Source organism: Syzygium oleosum, unplaced genomic scaffold (assembly GCF_021117445.2).
Source record: "Syzygium oleosum isolate NSW1041296 unplaced genomic scaffold, Sole_v2.1 Sole_v2.04, whole genome shotgun sequence".
NCBI lineage: Eukaryota > Viridiplantae > Streptophyta > Magnoliopsida > Myrtales > Myrtaceae > Syzygium > Syzygium oleosum.
This window is the reverse complement of record NW_026607488.1, coordinates 4,679,168-4,700,911: the sequence shown is the minus strand read 5'-3', so window position 1 is coordinate 4,700,911 and position 21,744 is coordinate 4,679,168. Positions and strand designations below refer to the sequence as shown.

At 40.4% G+C, this 21,744-nt stretch overlaps 1 protein-coding gene and 1 long non-coding RNA gene across 7 annotated transcripts; both read right to left on the bottom strand.

Moving 5' to 3' along the window:
- Positions 1-7,154: 7,154 nt before the first annotated feature.
- LOC115674433 (uncharacterized) lies at positions 7,155-11,710 on the bottom strand. 6 transcript variants are annotated; one of them, XM_056310659.1, is made up of 6 exons: positions 11,581-11,710; positions 9,791-9,920; positions 9,565-9,703; positions 9,354-9,482; positions 9,191-9,281; positions 7,155-7,550 (listed from the first exon to the last, which is right to left on the bottom strand). In XM_056310659.1, the coding sequence occupies exons 2-6, from the start codon at positions 9,877-9,879 to the stop codon at positions 7,381-7,383; spliced, it is 618 nt and encodes a 205-aa protein (XP_056166634.1). In that variant the 5' UTR covers positions 9,880-9,920; positions 11,581-11,710; the 3' UTR covers positions 7,155-7,380. The 6 variants fall into 6 exon arrangements, with proteins under 6 accessions (XP_056166634.1, XP_056166631.1, XP_056166632.1 ...); XM_056310656.1 differs by having other exon boundaries at positions 9,791-9,990; positions 11,581-11,708; XM_056310657.1 differs by having other exon boundaries at positions 9,791-9,981; positions 11,581-11,704.
- Positions 11,711-18,018: 6,308 nt separating this feature from the next.
- LOC130137948 (uncharacterized) lies at positions 18,019-19,358 on the bottom strand. Its single transcript, XR_008816390.1, has 2 exons — positions 19,232-19,358; positions 18,019-18,358 (listed from the first exon to the last, which is right to left on the bottom strand). It is a non-coding gene; the product is annotated as an uncharacterized LOC130137948 (long non-coding RNA).
- Between the last annotated feature and the right edge of the window lie 2,386 nt (positions 19,359-21,744).

Below are 21,744 nucleotides of genomic sequence, written 5' to 3'. Positions count from 1 at the left end.
TGAGTGAAATTTAAATTTTTTGAGGTGCCTAAAAAAATAAAAAAAAATAAAAAATTTCAAAACTTCACAGAATGGCTTAGAATATCTATAGCCACCCACTTTGAGTAAAATTTAAATTTTTTGAGGTGCCCAAAAAAATAAAAAAATAAAAAATTCAAAACTTCACAAAATGGCTTAGAATACCTGTGGCCACCCACTTTGAGTGAAATTTAAATTTTTTTAGGTGCCCAAAAAAAATTACAAAAAAAATCAAAAATTTCAAAACTTTACGGAATGGCTTATAATACATGTGGCCACCCACTTTGAGTAAAATTTAAATTTTTTTAGGTGAAAAAAAAATCAATAAATCAAAACAGATTTCTGTTCCAGAAATCAATTTCTGGAGCAGAATTAGTCATGTTTTACCAAACAGATTTCTCCTCCAGAAATCAATTTCTGGCAAGAATTCCAGAAATCAATTTCTGGCAAGAATTTGATTTCTGGAGCAGAATGGTTACCATTCGCACCCTTGCTGATTTGATCCTGTCCATCGAAATATCCGAAAAAAACCGATTTCTTACGAAAAATTAAGATTGAAGATCAAACTCAAGTGCCTCTTTATTAGGGGTGTGCAAAAAACCCGGTACCCGCCCAACCCGCCCAAGACCGCCCGAAACCGGACCAGGACCGGTGGGTTCTAAGGGTTTCGGTCCGGTTCCCGGTTCCAATTTTTTGGAACCGGTGGGTACGGTCCGGTTCCGGCTCCGGGTGTGGAACCGCCCACCCGCCCACCCGGACCGGACCGGTATAATATATATAATATAATATTTTTAATTTTTAATTTAAAAAATTCAAAACCCTAAATCAGGATACTCTCTCACAACACAAGCTCACTCAGTCACTCTTGGTCGACGCCTCTCAAGTCTCAATCTCCGATACTCTCTCCTCTCCGACTCTCACCGTCTCCGTCTCCATCGCCCGGTCTCCGTCTCCGTCGGGTCCGCCGGTCTCCGTCTCCGTCTCTTCCATTGCGACTGCCAGGTCTGCTCTCTCGCTATCTCTCTCTAGCCGGTTGTCCTTTGCATTTGCTTGCTCTCTCGATTTTCTCGGGGTGTGGCTTCGTTTCGCCCGAATGTGGGGGTGTACGTGTGCGAAGAAACCCACGCACTTTGTTGGGCTTTGGATGTTATGCTGCATGAATTCCTCGCGTGTTTCGATCGCATCTCTATTTCGTGTGAATTCCTCTTTCGCATGTTTCGGTGCTTCGATGGCGTCTCGTTTCGTGCGATTCTCGACATGGGTTGGTCAAATTCGCCAGTTTTTCCTCTGCATTTGCTGCTCTGGGTAGTGGGTTGTAAATGGGTAGTTTAGTTGGAGAAACTACCCATTAAAAGTCATTTACAAAATGATGCACTTAGATGGGTCTTCAGTAGCATCTCTGTTTTATGATGGTAAAACGGGTAGATATGTTGGCAAGCAAGCAAGAAAGTACCAATCATGGTCTATAGCAGGATATTTGGTAGCGAAGATGATGCTGGAGGATCCTTCGCACTTGGGAATGATTTCCCTGGAAGAGGACAAGCGAGATGAAGCCGGTGATTAAGAGATCTTCTTCTTGGACTTGCTTGAATAAATCCCGACAAGAGAAAAAAACACCGGAGAATCGAACGAGAGAACACAAGCGAGATTAGCTTGTTCTTACGCCGATATTCTTTTGGTGATTTGCATCTTGTAGGTTTGTTTTGAACCCTTCTGAAAGTTTGGTTTTGTGTACAATAGCAATTGCTAAATTGCATCAAGCTTGCTGAATAAAAAGAAAAACATTCTGGTACTTGTGCAATTTTATAAATGCTTGCCTTGATTATGAGCCATGCTCTCGTATCTCACGAGTGATTCTCAGTTTTATACTTTTGTTAACATGATAGTAGAACTTTAGGGCAAAATTTTGGAACATCCATGCCCAAAAAGATGCTTTCTTTTACCAGTCACTAGTATGTTCAAGCTGCTGGTGTTCTAGAATTGGTATTCTTGGTATTTTATGTTCGATTAAGTTTGCTATGTTGGTAAATTTCTTTTGTTTTTTTGTGAAGTATTCAGTTGACAAGTGCTTGAGCTCTTATATGGTCTCAATGTTTTTTCACCTTCAAGCCTGGTTGGGAGGCTTAACAAGACCCATCAAGCCTACCCGTCATGATAAGTTTTATCACGGCTACGCCGTGATCGACGCGTCGTTTTTTGCGTTTCGGAGTCGTTTAGATGGGTTTTCTAGCTTTAGTTTTGAATCTTGATGACCTTAAATTTTATCCGTTAATGACATGTTGCTTGATTTGAGCAGGTGATCTATTAACATGTCAATGGAAGTAGAGAAATCCTATGATGAGATAACACCAATAATTGAATCAGAATCACTAGAACATGGAGGAGGGGAAGATGACTTTGAAGAGGCATCAGATAAGGTATCCGGTTCTTGTCCTCAGTCTAGTAAGCGAAAATCAGTAGCTTGGCTTCATTTTCGTAAAGGCAAAACTGACGCGAACGGGAAACTTGAAATGTTTTGCAATTATTGTGGGACCAAGTATTTGTACCATGTTGATAATGGCACTTCAACTATGTTGAAACATTTGAGAAAGTGCCCTAAGTATCCTCGCAATATAGATAAGAAGCAAAAATTGTTTGCATCACATACAGTATGTGGGAATCAAATGATAGGGGGAAATACTAGTATTGGAAGTGCTAGTTTTTTAACGACATGGAAGTTTGATCAGGAGAAATGTAGGGAAATGCTAGTTCGAATGATTATAATTGATGAACAACCATTTTCGATGGCTGAGCATGTTGGATTTCGTGATTATACCAATCAATTACAGCCTCTCTTCAAGCATGTGTCGCGATTTACGGTGGCTAGAGATTGTATGAAGTTGTATTTTTGTGAAAAAAAGAGTTTGAAGGCTTCCTTTCATAAGCTTAATTCTAGAATCGCACTCACGACTGATACATGGAGTTCCCTTCAGAATTTGAACTATTTATGTCTCACCGCACATTTTATTGATGAAAACTGGGAATTGAACAAAAGAATCATCAATTTTGTGGTGTTGCCTAGTCACAAGGGTAGGGATATTGGGAAAATGGTTGAGAAATGCATTTACGAGTGGGGAATAGAGAAAAAAGTGTCAACAATCACTGTGGATAATGCTAGTTCGAATGATGTTGCCATTGGTTATTTGAAAGAAAAGTTTGCAAGAGATAAACTTTTGATCTTAGATGGTGAAGTTTTACACATGAGGTGCACGGCTCATATATTAAACTTGATTGTGAGGGATGGCTTAGCTGAGGTACGCGATTCTATTGCACGTATTCGTAACGTTGTTAGGTATGTGAGAAGTTCTCCCATGAGAGCTAAAGCATTTCAAGATTGCATTGAGAAAACAAGGATCACTTATAAGGGTTCAGTTTGTCTTGATGTCTCCACTAGGTGGAACTCCACTTACCTAATGTTAGACACCGCCATAAAGCTAAGAAAAGCTTTTGAAAGGATGGATGAAGAAGATATTTCTTTCTCAACTGAGCTTAGCTCCGATACTCCAACTAGTGTTGATTGGGAAAATGCCATTATTCTTTGCAAATTTTTGAAGAAGTTTTATGATGCAACCAACAAGATGTCTGGGACTTTGTATATCACTTCAAATGATTATTTTGAGGGAATAGCTTCTTTATTCAATTATCTGAAAGAAGCGGCGAAGGCTTTCGATCCTAGGGTGAGAGTTATGGGTGCGAAAATGAAAGATAAGTTTGACAAATACTATGGGAGTTTTGAGAAAGTGAATATGATGGTGTTGATTGCTGTAGCATTGGATCCTAGAAAAAAAATGAATTATGTGAGGTATTGTTGTAGACTCATTTATGATGATATTGCAATAGTTGATGAGATGTTTGACAAGGTGAAGTTCGCCATGGAACGTTTGTTTAAATTTTATGAGAAATCTTCTCTTGGGTCTTGTGATAAGAATTTGGGTGGTCAACTTTTGAGTTCTACTAGTGCTGGTAGTAGTTGCGATCCTTATTGCGATGAGGGAAATGAAGGGGAAGATTGCGGTTTGGATTTCTACGTGCAAGAGCCATCATATGAAGCCTTTCTTAATGAGGAGAAAAAGAAGTCTGAGGGCAACTTATCTGAACTCGATCGGTATCTTAAAGCTGAACTTGAAGAGGCTCGCGATCTTGACATTTTGATGTGGTGGAGCATGACCGGTCAAAAGTTTAAAATTCTATCTTTGATGGCTCGGGATATTTTGTCTGCATTCTCGTAACTATCGTTGCTTCGAGTCTACCTTCGCACATCCGGTCGTGTGCTTGATGGCTTTAGAAGTTCTTTGACTCCTAGAGTCTTGGAAGCTTTGATTTGCACTCAAGATTGGTTGAGAGCGGTTATCGAGCCGATTAATATTGAAGAGTGCATCGAGAATGCGGAAAAGTTTGAGTTGGGTAAGGCCATATCTTTTCATCTTGTAATTATTTCATATATCTAATGAGTGAATGCTTTATTTAATATCTTCTTTTTATTAGATATGGATCATGTTAACGTGGAGATTAACAGTACATAGAGTTTACAAGTTGAAGCGAAAGGAATATATGTGGTGAGATTTTTCAATAATTGTTTGATTTCAATTTGTAGTTCTAATTTATAACTAATGTTGTGTGATCATCTGCATCTATACGTATTGTTGTTTTGTTTTCAGGAGGTTGGAACTTGGAGTTTTAGAGCACTCAAAGCCTGAGAAGTTGTTTGCTGCTTTTATTCATGCGTAAGTTCATATTCTTCAATACAAAGTGTCTGTAAATTGTAAACACTATTATTTCAGACTTGTTTCATCTATACTTATTTGTTTTCAGGATGTTGGAACTTGAAGTGAAAGAGCTCTCAAAGCTTAATAAGTTGCTTGCTCTTTTGATTCCTGAGAATAGGAAAGTTGTTGTTGTGTTTACTTGCTGACTATTGTGAACTTGTGGCAAACTCCCATGTGTGATATATAATATAAGCTACGGATGTATTTGATGTGGAGCTTGTGAAGTTGTTATGCATGCTTGTCGTAATCTTTGATTGTCAATCAATTTGATTGAGATCAAAGCTTTCCTTCTGTGAAATCCATACCAGATCACTAGCTATTGTTTTTCGTTCTGAGTTCTGCATCTGAAGAATTTCTGCGTCTGCGTCGCTTCGAAAAATTTCAGCTTCGCATCCGCTTCTTAAAATTTCTCCGTCTAAGGCTCGAATAATTTCGGCGTCCGAGATCAAAGCTTTCCTTCGTGAAATCCATACCGATCACTAGCTATTGTTTTTCGTTACGAGTTCGATTCAAGAATTTCTGCGTCAAGCGCTCACGCTTCGAAAATTTCAGCTTCTCAGATCCGCTTCTTAAAATTTCTCCGTCTCGGCTCAATAATTTCGGTGTCTCGAGTCTCGTAACTTAGATTATATGGGTCTTCAATAATGTATTTACCAGCTTGTAAAGTCTGAAAAACTTCCTTCTGAGCTTTCATAATATATATACATTCCTGGAATAGAATAGTTCAGAATAAGTATCAGATTTACAATAACATGGAAGGTTTTGTCAACTTCAAAATCAATAGGAGTTTTCCTCAACAACATATTCCCTTTGTTGACATTTGCTAGCGATTTGGTCGTGAAAATGCTAGTCTTTCGTGAATTTCCTTACATCTTGTGGGTTGCGCCTTGTTATTGAAAGTGCTCGTCCCGCTCATTGCTAGCCTTTTGCCGCTCGCCACTCGCCGCGCCGGTCCGATCCGAACCCATTGGGTCGGTTGGTCCCGGTTAAACCCGGTACAAAAAATGAAATAAAAAAATTATCGGTTGGTCCCGGGTTGACCCTGGACCGGACCGAACCCATTGGGTCGGTCCGGTCCTCGGTCCTAGGCTCAATAGGGTCGGTCCTCGGTCCCAAAAATTGAAGACCAACACTGTGCGGGTTGGTCCTAGGGTTAGGGGGTGGACCGGCCCAACCCGGACCATGCTCACCCCTACTCTTTATGTTGACGAGTCGTGACCGAGGCCCAAGAGATCCATGAGCAGCGCGAATCTGTAATTCACGTTCTCGCGCATCTCCTGTTTCGAGGGATGATTAGCTCCGTGATTTCTTCCCGTCGGGGTTTCTTTCGATATTTTATTATCAAGATTTCCTTTTCCTCATAGAATCGATCACGCTGGCGGTTCTCCTGTATGAATAAGAACTGTTCGATTAAAATAATACAAAAGTTGCGATGCCTGGACAATGCAAGAGTTGGTTTGGCTTTCATGGGTACAGGAGTGACGTTAAGTTGTGTTCGGAAGTATCGAAAAGAAAGTTTTCTCATTCCCAAAAGGTGAAAATGCAAACACTACATGGGTTTTGCTGAAATGTGCCCCTCGTACTCGACAAAAGAAATATTAATTATGCTTTTAATCTTGTGTTTTGTTACCCACGATGTGCTAAATGATAAAACATTTTCAATCCTCATGTTGTTGTTGGATGTACATTGAAAATTATTCTCTATCTTTAAGTTCTTATTGAGTGCTCCAGAGACACTCGTTAACAGCGCCTATATTATACTTACAATCTCGATAATCAATCATAAGTTAACTTTTGTTTTTTTTTTTTTGGACAGAAAGTCATATGTGAGTTGAATGGTCTAAGTTCTTGTCTGGATCAGCCTCATTTGGACCTACAAAAATGAAATGTGATCATTCATACAAACACTTTCCATGTTCATACCCATGGAATGAGTTCACTTTATTGCCAGGAACTTTTTTCAGTGGCTTTTGTGCGCTTTAAAGACACATATGCTCTGCTCAACCCAGAACGAGCCATCTGCTTGTGCAATGGACAAGCCCCTGTTCTAGACATTGATGTGCAGTCCCTCTTTATTATTCTACAGGATGAACTGAGACCATCTTCATCTCGATCCTTCCCATGAAACACAGTTCAATTCCCTGTAATTCCAACGCGCTACCTGTAAAATACATTCGATATACTGGATTCCATTTTCAATATGTTGTGGATCATGAAACCGAGGCCACGTCCGATGCTGTGGACACTTCCAAATATCGCTTTCTATCCTGTCGTTAGAAATCACGATCGGATAACAAAAGGCACACAAATGGCGTGCACGTACGCAGAGTGTATCCCCAATCATTTCATTAATTTATAAAGTGCCCACTTCTACTCCATTTGAAACCGAAATCGAGTCACTGTTGATGTTTTTTTGAAAAGAAAAGTACGATACTTTTGCTAAACTCCCCACGAGAGCAGAAGCTGCAGAACCAAGTTGATTGACAGCTCTTACACCTCATTGCCACTTCAAGAAAATGAGAAAAAAGCAGACACCAACTACTCAAAACATCACTCGCTAAGAATTTTTCGAGACATCTTCATGAAGTTCCTGCTGAGAACGACTTTTCGCCAGTAGAAATGGTGGGAGAAACGACGGAACAATGAATGCCACTACCAAGCAAAGCAGGACCAAAATTCCAACGGGCCAAGCTTTGTGTGGGATCCCTAGTAAGAGTTCATCACAAACTGCCATTGGAGTCACAAGGGATTCCGTCAGAAATTATATAAGTTTTCTTATGTTGCAAGTAAATAATACACTGACGAAAATTCTACTGATGGTTTATTCTTGTACCATTAGTGAGTTATACAAAATCAGAAAGTAGAGGATGATTGTCAAGACCAAACGGTAAGCGAACTTATGTGATAACTAGCAAGATGCCCATGCCTTGCTAGGGTCTAAGACTATATTTATTATATTATTCTACAAGATGTCTGCACCCTGCACAGGTCCAAGATTATATTTGTTATATTATTCTAAATGTTGGTATCAACGTGAATTTTTACGAGAGAAATAATAAGCAAAAAGTTATAATAATATTAATAGTCACATCAATAAGATTCTCCACCAGAGTTTACATGGAGTACTTTTTGAAGTGATTATTAATCTCATCATGTAGGTTTATCCTCTGTTTAAAAGAAACATCAAACATAAAGTTGTAATATTCATTGAATCATAATATAAGTACATCTAATATTTTGAGCATGTAAAATAATATGCAACAATGAGAAACATAGAAGCATAAATGATAACTTTTCCTTCATTTGTCAGAATCTTCACTTTGTGCCATCGACTTGGTGTGGAAAAAGCTAGCAAGCTAATTGTATAGAATCTTCTTGAGAGTAAAACGGTTTCTTCCTTAAACTCCATTTTTTTGTTGTCTTTCTTTATAGAGGGTTAGAAGTGATTTCTTCAAGATCATATTCCAATTCCATCTATTTCAGTTCAGTATTTTATGGAAATTCTCCCTTTTCTTTTTTAGTAACCATTAGATGTCTATCTTTTTGTTTTGGCAAGATTGATGGATATTTCATCATCCACAAGAATGTCTCACAAAGAGTATTGTGGAATATCTTGTGGAAAAATACCATACTCAATTTGCATTTCAAAAGAAACTTGCAATATTCTTTCTCATTTAACTCTGTGTGTGTGTGTGTGTGTGTGTGTAGATTCTATTCTCAAATCAGACAATTGTTACAGATGCAAGTGCATATCTTTACATGAATTTCATGAGTCCAGTGATATCAGAAACTTTATAGGACCATTCACAATTGCAGGGGCCGTTAAATGCCTGGTAACCGGTGTCTGCGAGATTAGGGAACTCCATGATCTAAGAATTCCTCAGATTGCTCGAAGATGCTTACGATAATCATGTCATGCGCCATACATGTAGGACTTCCACTACAAACACTTAATATGCTTCTCCTCTATCAACCACTACTTTTTAGCAAGATAGATGTAGACAACTCGAGGTTTAAGGAGAAACATTGTCAGTTGAGTTTCCCTCCTTTATCTTCGATGTCTTCAACTATAGACATATCAGATAACCATGACACAGTTGGTAATCACAGCATCAACAATTTATAAGAAAAATCTTTTTGATTCATTACAGCATATTATATGTGCAATAGTGAAATTTCCATTATGTCTTTTGATAGTAAAACCAACAAGCCATGTGAAAGTACATGAAAAAGCATTAAATTAGCAGCCCATACAATGTCATTATGAAGGACTGCATGATGACTACACTTGGAATATGGTTATCTTCTCTTATTAAATTGACAATGATTTAAAGGGTAATTGCAGGAACGGCTTTACTATGAGTTACCTATATTATAGATGATGGATTCTCTCTCCTTTACATCTCGTATGGCAACAACTCCTTCAGGTTCCACTGTAACCAGGACATGCATTCCACCCTGGACCAGAATGGAAGACTGTAAGGCTTTCAAATATCCAACAATGCAGACATAATCATTGATAGTAGGAACCTGATTCTGTATCAATTCGAGGCTCTCCGTCTTAAATATTATTTTCTCAGTGTTAAGTAATTTTCTATTCAAGTTCATGGCTGAGTCCGAATCACCCCACGTTAGTTGCAGAGAGAAGCAAGCAGGTATCTGTCATTCAACACAAAGCAATTATATATCACCAAGTATAGAGATAATGAAAAAGGAAGTCCTTGAAAACACATTTACATACAGAAGCTGGATATGATATCTTCACTTCATACCACGTGTAAGGTTTGAGGCCCTCCAGCTTATAAAGGCAAGATCCTCTGTGAAGTGGGAGAGATTCTTTCCATAGCTCCTCACCTACTTTTAGCATTGTCTTCTCGACCCTGCAGGATGGCAGGCAATCCTTTGAGCTCAACAACACACTCATGCAATGCGCTCCTGTAAACAAACAGAATTTTGCCTATACTGACGTATTGTCAAAAGCATAACAAACTCTGTTGCCTGCAAAGCTGAGCGTGCAGAGCAAGACCACCAAAGAATGTAGCTTAACCAAGTCCATTTCCACTAGTACACCATCAAGTATCTTTGAATTTCATGAACCTGCGCACCAGCAAGTGTATTCAGTCAAACAAAGAAAGCTAGCATCTCTTTCTTTCTGAAACTGTAGCACCTACAGGGAAATAAACCCATTTTTGTCAAGTGCATGATAAGCAACAGAAGTGACACAGTTTGGTACATAGATAACTAGACAAGTTCCTCCCGGAGACAAAAAAGATCAAACTTCACGGTCACAAGTTTCTCCTTAATGTCATATCACAAGCAACGAAGAAAAGGACGCATTCGCTAAATTAATAATTGCTTAAAGAGAGGGGTTAATCGAATATGTGTAATATTATGCACAAATAAAAATGACGTAAAAGATCGATCTTACAATGTTTAGAAAATAGAATCACCTAGAGGGCTCCATCACCAAGCAATCCAAGTAAACAGGGAAGAGACATGAAATGAAAATTCGGAAACCAGGGTGTCTCCGATGTGATCGGTAGTTTTCAAAATTAATGGTAATTTAGAAATTCCATATTAGTAACTTCCATAATTTCGTTAGAAAACGGCAAATCGTCCGGCATGAAAATGAATACTATTATCTAGCTCTTTTCATATAGTACAATTTTCCCCACAACCATGATCCAACCATCATGTCCATCACCTCACCCACCATCATCTCCACCATAGTTCGCCTCGCCGCCGCCACAGCCACCATAAAATTATCTCCACCACAAGCAACGTTGCTAGATCACACTTCTCACAGAAGCATTTCATCAAACATCCAAAATGCAATCTTTCGAAATTCCTCCAGTTAAACCCCGCACGGGATTGCCAACGAACACCCATTATCCGGAAACAACACAACGTGCCCCGAAAACAGCTATTACAGCCATGGTGGATAAGTCTTCAGTATTGGGTTCCGCGGAAAGAGCATGGACAACTCGTTCTTCCTCTGCCTCCGAGACTATCAAACCATTAGAATCCATAAGATGAAAGAGTACATTACCCAGAAAGCTTGGAAATTCCGGGTTGCTGATTCTTCACCTTGAAAGATATAGCTACTTCACGTTTTCTCAGAGAGGGAGGAGGGTCTCACCATGTTCGAAGTTGCTGAAGACGCAGAAGCAAACGGGGAGTGGGTGGAGTGATGATTGCAGGAAGCACTGAAAAGACTTGGAGGGCAGAAAATATTGGGTACCCTAGTGTATACACGTCAGCAAAATACTAGTCCACGCGTGTCTCTTGCGGGCCCATCAATACACGCTCAGATTTGAACAATAAGAGGGACTGATGTATAACAAGGTCTCATGGGAAATTCATCGAACAGGTTACATGTGTCCGGCAAAAGGGTGAGAAGACACATGGATGAACCCGGATTTTGATACTAATCTCAACTTAAATCCATTCAGAACGTTCGAAAATTAACAAGGCTAGCTCAACCATTATCTTTTTTTGCACATATATTCAAACGTACACGTGGACGACTTATGGTTTTTATTCATCATTCATCTAACACATCTCCACTCTATGTTTGCGCCCTCTCTCTCTCTACCCATGCCTCTCAGCGACCGTTCTAATTTCAAAAAAGCGCGAAACTAGCTGCCTAAGGGACTACACCACCCCCAGCAGCAAAAAAAAATCTCAATCCAGCAAAAACCATGATTCCCGCGAACCCCAACAAATATAAAGCGCGAAAGAGGAGGAAAGCTCTAACCTCCAGCAGATCTTCGCTCTGTCGGACGGAGACAACGAGCCGGAGCTGCCGGTGGGCCCCGCGAGGCGACGGCGGAGGCCGCTGCTTATTCGGTCGCGAAGAGAGGCACCGGCACTTTTGGTCCCTTTGAAATTCCCGAGAAAGAGGGGGGTCGCGAAGTAGGAGGGGGGAGGGAGCAGAGGTCGCGAAGTGAAGCAGGGGTGTCGTGAAGAGAGACGGAGAGAGAGGGGAGAGCGGAGCGCTCGCTTCGAGGAAGAGAGGGGGGGAGAAACCCTAACCTGAGCCGGACGCGGACGACAGAAAGGGGCGGGTCGAGCTTCGAGCGAAGGAGGGGGGGCGAGGTCGCGCGAAGAGGGGACGGAGAGACGGAGCAGAGCGAAGCGAAGGAAGGAGGAAGGGAGAGAGCAGAGCGTGGTGGTGCCTTTTTGGGTCGTGGAGAGAGGGACGGAGGGGAAGAGATCGAGAGAGAAATGAAGCCTTCGTGTCTTCTCGAGGCGGAAACGGAGGGAGCAAAACGGAGAAACAGTAACGGGGAGAGCGGGGAGAGGGGAGGGGCTCTTTGAAAATTTCTGACGGGCGGGTCCCGAAAGCCACGTGTCGCGAGCTGGATGGACTGTCTCACCGATGACGTGGCAAGACGGTTGACGTCATAGGCTAAAGATAGACCTATCAAAATGGGTCATAAACCCATTTTTTAATCCATATATTAATAAATGGGTCATAAATGGGTTGGTTATATTTAGTAAATGGGTCATAAATGGGTAGAAGTTTTATATTAGTGTTAAATGGATCGTAATGAGTTTACAACTGATTTAAACTCAACGCATCTCTCTCGCCCTCACTCATTTTTGCACTCACTCACTCCGCACTCTCATTTCAGCTTGGGTATGAATTTTTCTATATTTAATTAAATATGAAAATATTTTAGCAATATGGGTCTAATCGGGTATGGATCGGGTCGGGTATTGGTCAAGAAAATTGCATTACGCATAAATGGGTCATAAACGGGTTAATGGGTCAATTTGGGTCGGACCATTTATGACCCGATCCAAACCCGATCCGACCCACCATTTGACAGGCCTAGCTAAAGATTCTCCTATGTTTCTAGTCGGCGGCGGCTCGTGCATGGGAATGCCCCGGGACATTTCGAAAATTGCTAATTAAATGTATGTCTTATTCTTAACCAAATTCTGATGTGTTTCATTCCAATATTTTTATCTTCGATGCATGGCATTTTATCAATCATAAATTCTCCGAAATCTTTACAGCAGCCAAAACATTGTTCAGATTTTATGCTTATTCAACTCACCATTAAAGACGGATGAGAACAGGAGAGTATTCGCAAATCTTGTTTTGCTTTTTGAATGATGGATCACCCCCGTTGGCCAAAAAGAACTTGTTCTGTTGACTTGAATACTAGCATGGTTCCGGTCTGCACAGCTAGTTTCGTTTCAGAGTATATTTTTACGATATACCATATGGTTAACGTTGACGACAAGTCATCGGTGGTGGAGAATGACGATTTTGCGAGTTTTGTATGAACTTCTCTCTTGCTAGCTTAGAGACTCTAATTGTCATCACAATGATTCTATATGCAGATGATGACTAAAGTCTACCAGCAAATAGTTTTCGGAGTCCTGCAAATAATATAATTGAACAACTTGACCAGTATTATTGTAGTACATGACATGCCACCAACATGAAAGAGTCATTCAGGTCCTATGCTAAGTTTCTACGATGTTCCTCGGTGACTATCATACGTGAATCCCATAAGGAAAGTCCGAATATTGCTTATTAAGGCTCTGTTCGTTTCGCGAAAAACAACTTCCAAGAAAATGTTTTAGGGATTTTCTGACGTTCGGTTCATAAAAAATAAACTAGTCAAGGAAAACATTTTCCCTCAGTAAAACATTTTCCATTTCTTTACTCTCTACACTCCTTCACATTCCTTTTCTTTTTAATTATTTTTTATTTTTCTTTTCTTTTTTTTCTTTTTCTTTGATTTTTTATAATTTTTTCTTTTTTTCTCTACTGCTGGCCACAAGCAAGGAATGAGCTCGTCCATGGCTGGCAAGCTCGAGCCTCCCTTGCCCTGGGCGAGGCTCCACTGCGCTGGATCCAGCGAGGCGAGGCTCAGTCTCTCGCTCGAGGCCAGCAAGGCGAGGTCAAGCCTTGCTAGATATGGCGAGGCGAGGTGAGGCCAAGCCCAAGGCCGGCAAGGCGAGGTCAAGCCTTTTCCATTACCACCTCAAAGAACCCTAAGAGCAAGCTGCGTATCATCATCCTGACCCACAATCCCCATTATCCAGTAACGTGACTGGCAAAAAAACCTATTCCACCCCTAACCACGAACCTTAAAAAATGGCGACACCCCAAGACATCCTGCAGCTCCCGGCTAGCGGCAGGTGATATTATTTGGCCTAGAGCTCCTTTCATCCATAATACCTTTAGTCACGTTACAGCCAACGTTGCTTAGGATCAAGCTTCGGCGCCAAGTTGGAGGAAAACGCAGAAAGGTAGTCCCTGTCCAGGTCGGTAACAGGTACCTCTCGTGTTCCAGAATGGGTCTTCCTCTTGGATGAACCTGTATGGTGTGTTGTAGGGTCACTTTGGGAGGAGCAACTATAATATAGTGCAAGAAATGGTGGAGTTAGAAAAGGAACGGAGAATGGCTGTGCTATGTAAAAAAATGGGGCAAATGTGGACAGAAAAATTTTTAGCCAACGTGTTTGAAGAAATTCCTGTGGAAAAATGGAAAGCATGCAATATGATTTTACTAGGGAAAGTATATTCCAGGCCAAGCATAAACCTTTAGGTCATTTTATCCACAATGAAGAAGGCGTGGCGTGGAAGACTGAAAATATGGTATGCGAACCATTGCAATCGGGCATCCTCTCGTTCACGTTCAAAACAAAAGTTGTTTTGAAGAGAGTTTTGGAAGCTAGTCCATGGTGTTTCTCTAGCAATTTGCTCATCCTATAGAAACTTCAACCTAAGGTACGTATCCATCGACATGTTTTTACCCATTGTGAATTTTGGGTGCAAGTCCTTGGATTACTAGTACTTCGCATCACGAAGAAACTATGATGGAGGTGGTAGGGAAGATTGGAAAGGTGGTGGAGCTAAAAATAGATGGAAAAGATGGTAGTCCATGCAAAGTGGGAAGAGCGCAGGTGCTCATAGAGTTATCTAGTCCTTTGTGGCTAGGAACTATTATGAATTTTGACAATGATGATCAAGTATGGGTTGATTTCAAGTATAAGCGACTCCCCTATTACTCCTATCCGTGTGGATGCATAGGCCACTATGCCCCAAATTGTGAGGAGATCCCCTATAAAGAGCAAGAGCCTGGGGAAGAGGGACTCGGAAACTTCAGCTATTGGCTGAAAGTGGAAGCGCGTGAGAATAGTCTTTTCTGGAAGTTATATTATGGGGAAGTTGATCCACTCGAAGAAGAAGAAACAGTTCCAGAAAAACATCAATATTGACTTATACCAAGGAAACCCTAGCCCCCATTGAAAACTATGATATGCAACTGGGAAATCCCATTGAGTTTCAGTTGTTAGAATCATCAAAAGCAAAAGGAAAATGCATAGTTGAGGGGTCGATGACGGCAAAAGGGAATAGTTCCAAAGGTACTCGGCTGCTACTCCTAGACTCATCATGCTCGACAACTTCTTCTAAAGGCACATCCGTCCCACATAAAAAAGGCGAGAAGAGCCATACTCCCCTAGCAACAAAGAAGATCAAGAAAACCAAATAGTACAAAAGGGATAGATGCGAGTGATATTGATAAGACACTTCTCCTCGACACTCCTATTCAGGTGGATGAAGGGGTTCAGGAATGGGCTTTGGTGGCTAACATTAATAAGCCACCGAAGGAAAAATTAAAGTATTAAGCTCGAACTGTCAGGGACTGGGCTCCACCCTAACGTTCAAGCATCTCTGAGCCCTAGTGGCTCTTAAAAGGCCCAATTTGATGTTCCTCATGGAGATCAAGAATAAAAGATCAACGGTGGTTAGGTTGAAACAATAGCTTAAGTTCAAGAAGTTAATCATTAGCGACTCTATTGCAATAGCAGGGGGAATGGTAATTATGTGGGAAGAGGTAGCGGTGGGAACCGCCCGAACCAGAAACCGCTCGGACCGGCTGGTTCTAGGCGGTTCTAAGGGGGGCCTGGTTCTAGGCGGTTCTAAGGGGGGCCTGTCCGGTTCCCAGTTCTAGGGGAAACCGGACTGGACCAATTATTTTTAAAATTTTAATTTTATTTCTTTAAAAGGTTCAAAATTAAGCATTTGAACTTTAATTACCGTACATGGCTTGGGTTTTATGCACAACCCCTTTTACGGTTTCTTCATTCCTATTCGATGTGGGACTCTCCGTGTGTATGGCTTTTCTCTATTGGGGTGTCCAGCCTTCTATGTGAACGCGTTCGATGTGGGACTTTTGGCTTGGCTCTGTTGTTGTGTCTCCATGCGAATATCAAGTGTCCCACATCAAATGGCCACGCAGAGATCATAAGAGGGGCTTTGAATAAAATTCGAGGCAAGCCACTCTCATGTGATGTATGCCTTTCACGGCCATTTGGCTATGTCAAAGGGTATTATTAGTTAAGTGTGTCATGCTCACACTTTTTGTTCTTTTGCTGGGAAAGAGCAAAGGCGAATGCATGTTACTTGGTTCTTGTTCTTTCGATGTATTACCGTTATCTTTCACTGGTTCCATTGAACCGTCGGGAACCGGACCAGACAGTTCTAAAAAAAGGGAACTGGACCGGGAACTGATCACCCCTAGAAAGAGGAGATATCAATGGAAGTATAGGACTACTCTAAGGAGCTGATTGACATTACTTGCAGGGACCCCATATGTGGAACTCAAAGGTGAATATCATTTTTACTTGCCTCCACTAATTTTTAGGCAAGACTACGTTTATGGAATGAGCTAATGGCTATCCACCACACCAATATTCTACCATGGATTTGTATGGGTGACTTTGATGAATTTAGATATGGCTGGGAACAAGCTGGAGGACAAGGGGCAGATAATTATAGAATGGTGGCCTTTTGGAAAATGTTGAATGATTGCTCGTTAATGGATATTGCAAGCAAGGGATATGCATATACGTGGTCCAACAATAGAGAAGGGGAAGCCTTGATAAGGAAACGTCTGGATAGGGCAGTATGCAACTTAGAGTGGAAAGTGGAATTTCCAAACGCGGAGGCCTATGCTCTACCAGCTATAGGTTCTTTCCTCTTTTCCTTACACTTCGCTCGAAGACAACCAAGAGGAAAAAGGAGTTCCGCTTTGAGGCATTTTGGGTAGAAGACCTGAAATGTGAGGAAATCGATAAAAAGGCCTAGCATGATGAATACTGCCCGCGTGGAGACTTAAGGAGGAAATCTAGGAAGGTGGCTAGTGTGTTGGGGACCTGGAGTAAAAGGAAATTTTCCAATGCTCGAAAGCAAATTGAGCATTTGATGAAGAGGCTAACTAAAGTAACTATTAACACTAATGGGATCGACTAAAGGGAGGAATCCCAGCGAAAAATGCATTAAGAGATTATGGAGGCAAGAAGAGATGTACTGGATTAAGAGATTCCAAATAAACTGGCTAAGGTGAGGGGACAAAAATACTAAATATTTTCATGCCACTATAGTCCAACAAAGAGCACGAAATCAAATATCAATGTTGAAAGTAGAGGATAATCAGTGGTGTCGTGATCCTAAAACACTAAAGCAACATATCAGGCAATTCTACAGATCCCTATACACTATAGTGGGGCCCAGAAATTTCCAACCCTTACTTGATCAATGTCCAAACCTTGTCCATGATGATATGAATGTGGCCTTGATGAGGAAAGTATCATTAGAGGAAATAAAAGAAGCAGTGTTTCAAATGGGAGCAACTAAGGCACCTGGTTTGGATGGGCTTAACGGGCAATTCTATCATCATTACTGGACCGAAATTTTGCAAGATGTGTTCGAAATGGTGGATAATTTCTTCACTACAGATACTTTCGATCCCTCCCTTAACTTGACACATATTGTACTTATTCCGAAAGTAGCCAGCCTAGAGAACATCTCACAATTCAAGCCAATTAGCATGTGCAACTTTAGTTACAAGATTATTTCAAAAATGATGGCTAACCGTCTTAAGCCATGACTCCTAGAGATGATTACAATAGAACAAAGTGCTTTTGTGGGTGGTAGATAAATACATGACAACATATAGTCCAGCGGGATAATGATACAAACAGTCCCTGAACTTTGGCCCAATGTGCAATATGTCTCTGAACTTTTAATTTGTACAATGTGGTCCCTGAACTTTGGTACATGTTTAATGTAGTCTGTAAACTATATGAAAATATTCAATATAGTCCCTGGAATTAAATTAATAAAAGGACTACATTAAATATTTTCATATTGAACAAATTAAAATAGGTTGAAAACTTTTTTGGTAATTTTCGTCAATTTTGGCTCTAGTCAAGAGAGCAGAGCCAGATCTGGCTCAATGTGCGGCCAATCATCAATAACGGAACACTCTATAGTCGAGACACAGAAATTAAGAGGAAGGCGACTGTGGTTAGGACTCGATGACTAGGTCACACACGGCAGGCAAGCTCACGGTGGCGGTGGCGAAGGCAAGGCTGAGCGAAGAGAAATGAGAGACCACCGAAGAATGTAGCTTTATCTTTGAACTTCATGAACCTGTGCACCAGCAAGTGTATTCAATCAAACAAAGAAAGCTAGCATCTCTTTCTTTCTGAAACCGTAGCACCTACGGGGAAAAAAACCCATTTTTGTCAAGCGCATGATAAGCAACAGAAGTGACACGATTTGGTACATCGATAACTAGACAAGTTCCTCCCAAAGACAAAAAAGATCAAACTTCAAGGTCACAAGTTTCTCCTTAATGTCATATCGCAAGCAACAAGGAAAAAGACGCATTAGCTTCATTAATAATTGCTTAAAGAGAGGTACCATCCTACGAGGTAGCTATTGATTGGTTATTCGAATATTTGTAATATTATGCACAAACAAAAATGACGTAGAGGATCAATCTTACAATGTTAAGAAAATAGAATCACCTAGAGGGCTCCATCACCAAGCAATCCAAGTAAACAGGGAAGAGACAAGGAATGAAAATCCTGAAACCAGGGTGTTTCGGATGTGATCGTTAGTTCTCAAAATTAATGGTAATTTAGAAATTCCATATTAGTAACTTCCATCATTTCGTTAGTAAACAGAAAATCGTCCGGCATGAAAATGAATACCATTATCTAGCTCTTTTCATAAAGTACAATTTTCCCCACAATCATGATCCAACCACCATGTCCATCACCTCACCCACCATCATCTCCACCATAGTTCCCCTCCACCAGCAACGTAGCTAGATCAAACTTCTCACAGAAGCATTTCATCAAACACACAAAATGCAATCTTCGAAATTCCTCCAGTAAACTCCGCACGGGATTGCCAACGAACACCCATTATCCAGAAACAACACAACGTGCTCCGAAAACAACTATTACAGCCATGGTGGACAAGTCTTCAGTATTGGGTTCTGCGGAAAGAACATGGACAACTCGTTCTTCCTCTGCCTCCGACACTATCAAGCCATTAGAATCTATAAGATGAAAGAGTACATTACCAGAAAAGCTTGGAACTTCCGGGTTGCCGCTTCTTCACCTCGAAAGATACCTCCTTCACAATTTCACAGAGGGGGAGGGTCTTACCATGTTCGAAGCTGCTGAAGACGCAGAAGCAAACGGGAGTGGCTCGTGAGCTCGATTGAGATTTCACAATTTGTTGAAAATATGTAATTATTACAAAGATAGACACTTAACATTACAAAATATTCGATCTTATAAAAGCTCGAACTCGAGTTTATATTTATGAATTGATTGTAATTTGAGTCGAGCTCGAGCATGTCGATTTTCTAATCTAGTCAAGCTCGAGCACGATAATTAATACTCGATCGAGCTCGAGTTGAATTTCAAGCAACTAGTAAGTGAGCCGAGCTCGAGCTCACATTGTATTGGTCCAACTCAGCTTGATTATGCTCCTAGCCGCAGATAAGTGCAAGTCTTTTCATTAAGACAGATTAGTATGATTGTAAGCGTGCCATTTTCCCAATATTCTCGAGTTGTGCTCTTAATTGTGCTAGGTGACACTAATTCTCCTTGATGTGCTTTTCATGTCATGAATCTATTGACTAAGTTCAAAGAAAAAAAGTCACTCTTGGCAACTGACACTGTTATAAACTTTAGTGCCAATTCCATGTCTTTGGGTCATGATAGAATATTGAGTACATGTCCTTGGTAGGTCAAACATAATCTCTCCTTTTTCCTCCCCCCAACTTAATTTTGACTTTGTTGACTGATACTTTTTTTTTTCTTTGCTTTCCTTTTTTTCTTTTGACTATTTCGTCTTTCTATGCTAATTTTCTCTAATGAACACTATTTCGTCAAGTCATCTACCATAATTAAATTAACACGATGCAATCAAGTCTTAAACTTCTTTAGTCAATGACCCTCCCAATCTATTTGTTTTTATTTTTTTATGCAGCAGTCAAGCGGTACTCTAGACCAGTTTTCTCATCCCTCCTAAGGACCAGACTTCTAAATACCCTTTCACATTCTTCTCTAAAACATGTCCCTATTGACCATCCCCTTTTGGCTTTGGTAGATGATTTAACTCAAGTTGTCCTCTTTCTCCTTTTACCCAATACTTCCCTTGTAAGCTCAGATGTTGGAGTGCACATGGCAAAGTTGTCCCAAAGCTGCTTGAGCCATCATAGTTTAGTGAAGAGATATGGAATCTCAATACATCCAAAGATGATACCTTCCCCAGTTGGCTTTCTCTATCATTCAACACAAGAATCTAAATGGGTCGCCACTTCCGGATACCATGAGCAACACGGCCCATTGTTTCATCACTTGCCCCAAGTTTCCAAAAGCTGCTGGAAACAATGAAGTTGGGTTTTCATTGTCCAACAGTAATCTTGATGAAGAAGGGTGGAAAATATGAATCAGAACAAATTGGCTTGCATCCAATGACTTGATAGTGATATTGTTCTTTGTCTTTGCACATCTTAGTCAATAACTATTCAAGAATTTCTGCACTGATTTATGCTAATTTGAGCAATCATAGACTAACCAGAGCATGTTCCCTTGGAAAATTAGTATTATAAATATGGTGCAGCTATAATTATTATTAGTTGTTATTGTTACTTGAAAGAATGTCAAAGGCTATGGTTGACGTCAGGGCGGTCATACATTCCCTTGTTCTATGGGATATGGAACAGTTTTTTTTTCCCATTTATATGGTTATATAAAGTAGAATCTATGCAACCTCATGTACATCTGCGAAAATCTCGCAAAAAATAAAGTAATCCCCTGACAAGTATAGTGATATTCTATCGTATCCATTGATGGGGCTAAATAAATGAAATCTTACATGCATGCTATAAGTCCATTTCCCAATATCATCTTGTACAAATAATATCATATCTGGGTCGAGCCACTCAAGTTTTGATTCACGTTTGATCTAATCCATGGAAAGCAGGCTTTCTCACCATAAAAACAAGAAATATATAAGCGGGTCCCCATCGTTACACTAGCTATATAAATATCTTCCCCCTCTTGCAAATTTTATAATGTAATAATAATCCAATCAAATGATCCTTGCAATGTCAAGTTGCATGGACTTTCCAATCTCTACGGATAATGCTCCAAGATCATGCTTATCCTAGGTGCCAAAGAACTATTCCTATGAGCCAATAGAGAACAATTAAATAATAATATAGGTGCGTTTGTTTTACCGAAAATTTCATGATACCGATAAATATTTTTCATGATAATCGTTTTCCAAGGAAGATGATTAGATTTTTTTTGTTTGGTAATTTAGGGAAAGTAATTTCCTTTTTACCATAAGAGAAAGTCATTTTCCCTCAATTTTTTCCTCAATTAAAGCTTGTTATTTTGAGTCCGTGGAAAATATTTTTCTGCAGATGGATTAGTTTTTCGTCATCTAAACACCAGAAAGTCAACAAACAGTTTCCCAAAAAACGGTTTTCCTTCGTACAAACGGTCCCTCGTAACACATGTCACGTGACCCCCGCGAGCCAAAAAGTCATGCTTTATGCGATTAGCCCCTAATTCA